We start from the raw sequence: 4,637 nt of genomic DNA on the forward strand, positions 1-4,637 counted from the left end.
ACGGGCCGGACGGGCCTGATGCAAGCGCGGCCTGGTCACTGGCCTCTCGGCTAGCCGGCTGCTTTTTGGGGCGGGTAAGTAGCCTTACAACCCGGAGCTCGGGCCGCAAGCTTCCCTGGCATCGGCTGTGGCACGTTTGCCATTAATAAAATGGTACCTGCTGTGATGCTATTGCTGGTCATAAGAATCCGTAGCATCTTGATGCAGTTGCTAAGGAAGAAAATGGTAATGAATGTTTTTGGATACTGAGCTCCGTGGGTTATCTATGTGGGACCTAGTCTGAGGGTATCCGTGGGGGGCTAGCCAGCGTCCCGCGGCCTGTGAGTTTGTGCACATGTTTTAGAGTGGAAGATGGACCTGTTGGAGGGGGTCCAGAGGAGGGCCACAAAAATGATCAGAGGGCACATTGCCTACAGAGAGAGTCTGAGAGAGCTGGGGTTGCATAGCCTGGAGAAGAGAAAGCCCCAAGGACACCTTGCTGCAGCCTTTCAGTATATAAAGGGGGCTTATAAGGAAGATGAAGAAAGACTTTTTGCCAAGACCCGTCTTGAGAAGGGGCAATGGTTTTAAACTAAAAAAGGGTAGGTTTAGATAGGACATAAGGAGGATATTTTCTACAGTGAGGCCGGTGAGACGCTGGAATAGGTTGCCTGGAGAAGTTGTGGATGCCCCATCGTTGGAAGTGTTCAAGGTCAGGTTGGATGGGGTTTTGAACAACCTGATCTAGTGAAAGATGGCCCTGCCCTGCTGGGCACCTGTGGGAATGTTACCTCTGTGCTGTTGGGAGTTGTGATGAAACTCCCTTACTTAAGGAAAGGTGGATTGCCTCAAGCCAGCTTTCATCTAAAGGTCCTCTGCTGTGTTGATGTCATTTGCATGGATTCTGGCTCACAGCTATGACAACAATGAGGCTGGATAACCAGGAGATCACGGTTAATTTAACGTCTAAATCTGGCTTGAACCTTTTTGTGCTCTTTTAGTACAGAATACAGTTTTCTGCAAAAGAGTTGACATAGAATTGGGTAACAGTTAATATTTCTTGATCCTCTTGCTCCCTTAACCTAATCTCAAAACTTGAGAGCTGATTGTCTCTCAGATTGGTTTGCCTCTCAAACAAATCTTAAGCTTTGTTCTTTTACGCTATTTTGTAGAATCTGTCTTTCCTTTCCCTGTTTTTACTCTAAAACTAGATAATGACTAAGATCAGTAAAGGATTTTTTTTCTGAAGACTAACTGCTGTTTTTTTTCAATTTTTCTCAAAATTTGCAGGATACATATAGACAACTGTAGAAGAACTGTAATTGTGATGCTTTATGTTTGAACAATGGCAATGAATGACAGCGTTAATATCTTGAACTCTGCTTATCTGGCGGTGGAATATATAGACTCCTTCTTGCCTGACAATCCCTTGCAACAACCATTTAAAAATGCCTGGAATTACATGCTGGATAACTACACAAAGTTCCAGATTGCAACTTGGGGATCACTTATAGTTCATGAAGTTTCATACTTCTTGCTCTGTGTACCTGGATTTGTCTTTCAGTTTATACCATACATGCAAAAGTATAAAATTCAGCAGGTAAGACAAAGCTGTGAACAACACACTCCTTGATTAATCTTTGAATACGTGAAGTAGAACATATAAATTGGAAACCAGGATACAACCCCATTTCCTCTTATCACTGTGGACATCCTGGAAGTGACAGAGCAAACTTACATTGTATGTGAGGAGAGAAAGAGAAGTGGATTTGGGGGAAGGAAAGGGGTTATTTCTGAGGGAGGGTATCCTTGCCACCGCGGTGGTATAGAGATAAGAGGGTATGTTGGTCTCTGCGTTAGCAAAGTCAAATTTTCTCCATGTAAGTTTGGATATCAGCAGGGGAAGGTATAGTAGAATCACAGCATCTGGAAGCAGAGGTTTGTCTTAGTATTATGAAATAATTACATGGTGTGCTTATTTAATAGCAAGTGTCGCTTTCAAAGTGCCTCTACGCACACCCTCTTGAAAGGATTTTTGACATATTTTAACAATGGAGAAAGTCTAGGATGGACTGCACGCTCCTAATTGGTAGCAAAGGCACATCCAGTATCTAAAGATGATTGTTTTCCCCCAGTTCCTTGTAATAGGAATTAGAAATTAATACCAGCTTTTGAAATCATTACAGTAATTGGTAAAATGTCTCCCTGAAAAACTGGATATTTTCAAGACAACTTGCTTCTTCACAAGCTTGTATCTTCAGCTTCTCTTTGTATTATTTTAGCTATGCAAATACAAACTTAGATTTGTGTTAAACTGTTGAATGTGAAATGTTCCTGCTAATTACAGACACTTGAAATAACAAGAACAGTTTGGGGCGACTGACAAAGACAACCTCTGTTAAGAGAGACTTACTTTAAACTTTACAGGAAGCTAGCTTAGGAAAACAAGAAGTTTTGATGACACTGAATCCACTCCCATGTAATTTGTATTGCCTGAGTTAATTTGTATTATGGGGGGACCTGCTCTCTGTCTTCCAGGGTGAAATGAAACTGCCTGCAGAGTAATTTTTGCAGCACTTCAGTTATGTGCAACAGAAGTATGTAACGTGACTGATTCTTCTTCCTTCTTCTTAGGATAAACCAGAAACATGGGAAAAACAGTGGAAGTGTTTCAAAACACTCCTCTTCAATCACTTTTTTATTCAGCTTCCTCTGATTTGTGGCACCTATTACTTCACAGAGTACTTTAACATCCCGTATGAGTGGGAAGAGATGCCTAGATGGTAAGCAGATCTTTATTGTATGTCTATGCTGAGTTCCATACTGTTGAAGGGAGAATATTTAACAAATAGTGTCGTCAACTCTAATACACAGTGATTTTTTTGGCAATGTAAACCTTGTTTGTTAATCTTGCTTCTGTTAATGCTTAACTGCTATAATAGCTAATTAGAGCTTTCTAGATTTTTTTTTTTTTTTAAATGGCCCCAAATTGTTCTGATACTTGGAAAAAGGGGGGAGTTTATGGAAGCGAAGCAAGATTCATGATGGCATGGGTTAAATATTGGACTTTCTGGGGTCATTTTATCCAACATTTTTTGATTCCTCCTAAGTGTTTCTTCTCTCCACCCTGTTTTATGTCATAGCAGCAGCATGTTCCTCAAGGGAGAGAATGTACCACCTGCTTCACATTCTCCTTTTTTTTGCACTGACAGACTTTTAAACAAAATCGAGTTAGCTATAAATACCTTTTCAGGGTTTTTTTTTGTTTTGTTTTGTGTTTTGTTTTTTTTTTTTCTGATAGATGTTCTTTACAACAGAAGCTTATGTTTCTTGGAAATTTATTTTCTATCTGGTTTAGATAGCTGATGCAGCTCTGTGTTTTTATTTCTACGTCTTATACAGTCTACAGGTGTTCTCTGTAGCCTGTAATATTGAAACGATTGCTGTTTTACTGTGTGCTAATTCACCTCAGCACAGCAACAGATGAGCTGATAGGTACAAGGACTAATGTGCTTGGCAATTAACGTTTTTAATATGTTAAACAGGTAGTGTCAATGCACTGTTACTCAATCAGTAATGTACATAAACATTTCCCACCCTTACTAGCATGTAACAATTTTATCTTTCAAGGCTGTGCATCTCCTAGTATATTCCAGAACTGATAGCTCTTCTCCTTTTTAAAGGTATGTTCTGGTTGCCCAGTGTTTTGGATGTGCAGTGATTGAGGATGCCTGGCACTATTTCCTGCACAGATTGCTGCATCACAAGAGAATATACAAGTATATTCATAAGGTTCACCATGAGTTTGTTGTACGTATTCCTTTGTTATTATTTTTTTATAGTAGCTCTTAGTATATGTGGTTTCATATAACTTCTTTAAAGGTCTTATTTGAAAGGTGTAAGAATTCTGCATCCCTCTGACAGTGGGGTAGATATCTCTTCTTGAGCTCTTTGTCAAGAACAGTCATCCATTTTGTTTCTGAAAACACCTGTAATTTTATTTCATTTAATGGGAATGCAAGGTGGCACTCGATTCTTCTAAAGTTTGATCATATCTGCTGAGCTAGGCTTCTAATAGTGCGTTACATGCTTGATTGCTAGGGAAGGTGGAAACAGTGGGTTTCTGGTTTTGATTTTTCGTCAGTTCTCCGCCACCTAGGGCGTTACCCAAAGCATACCAATACCCAGAACACAATCCAGACAGGTGGCTCCTGCACGGCCTGAGTGTGTGCAGGATATGTGCAGGATATATGATTCGGGGAAGGGTTATAGATTTGGATATAGGCCTCTGGAAGCAGTGTAGCCAGTTGTGTGATACTGTATCAAGAGCACAGTGCAGTATAGAGATATTTTGGGTGGTTCTGCATTCAGTGATGTTGGAGCTGATGCTGAGCACAAGGTAATGAGCTGTGCTTGACGGGAGTTGGCACTGTTCTGAGCCAGGTAGAGTCCAGGAGTGCTTGTAGCTTAACCGATGGTATAGCTGTGTTTAGATGGCACTCTCTGGATCGCAGCAGCCAGCGCTACTGTGTTTGTCTGCTGCTGTTGGTGTGTTTCAGCGTATAACCCATGCTGTGCCTAAGGTGAACTGCAAGCTGCTGGGTCAGGGGTGGTTTATACAGGCTGCGATAACAGAGAGGCTTGGCATTGGCTGGGGC

General features: G+C 41.2%; 1 protein-coding gene across 2 annotated transcripts in view; it reads left to right on the forward strand.

The window, feature by feature from the left end:
• Positions 1-4,637, forward strand: part of MSMO1 (methylsterol monooxygenase 1) — an 8,444-nt gene continuing 3,807 nt past the window's right edge. Inside the window, exons 1-4 of one of the 2 annotated variants that reach the window (XM_035891932.1) lie at positions 1-74; positions 1,270-1,579; positions 2,614-2,762; positions 3,663-3,789. In XM_035891932.1, coding sequence (XP_035747825.1) covers positions 1,325-1,579; positions 2,614-2,762; positions 3,663-3,789 — 531 coding nt within the window. In that variant the 5' untranslated portion in view covers positions 1-74; positions 1,270-1,324. Of the gene's footprint in view, positions 75-1,212; positions 1,580-2,613; positions 2,763-3,662; positions 3,790-4,637 lie in introns of those variants that run through there. The other variant, XM_009636351.2, reaches the window with a different exon arrangement.

This window comes from Egretta garzetta, unplaced genomic scaffold (assembly GCF_000687185.1).
Source record: "Egretta garzetta isolate BGI_Z169 unplaced genomic scaffold, ASM68718v1 scaffold174, whole genome shotgun sequence".
Classification (NCBI taxonomy): domain Eukaryota; kingdom Metazoa; phylum Chordata; class Aves; order Pelecaniformes; family Ardeidae; genus Egretta; species Egretta garzetta.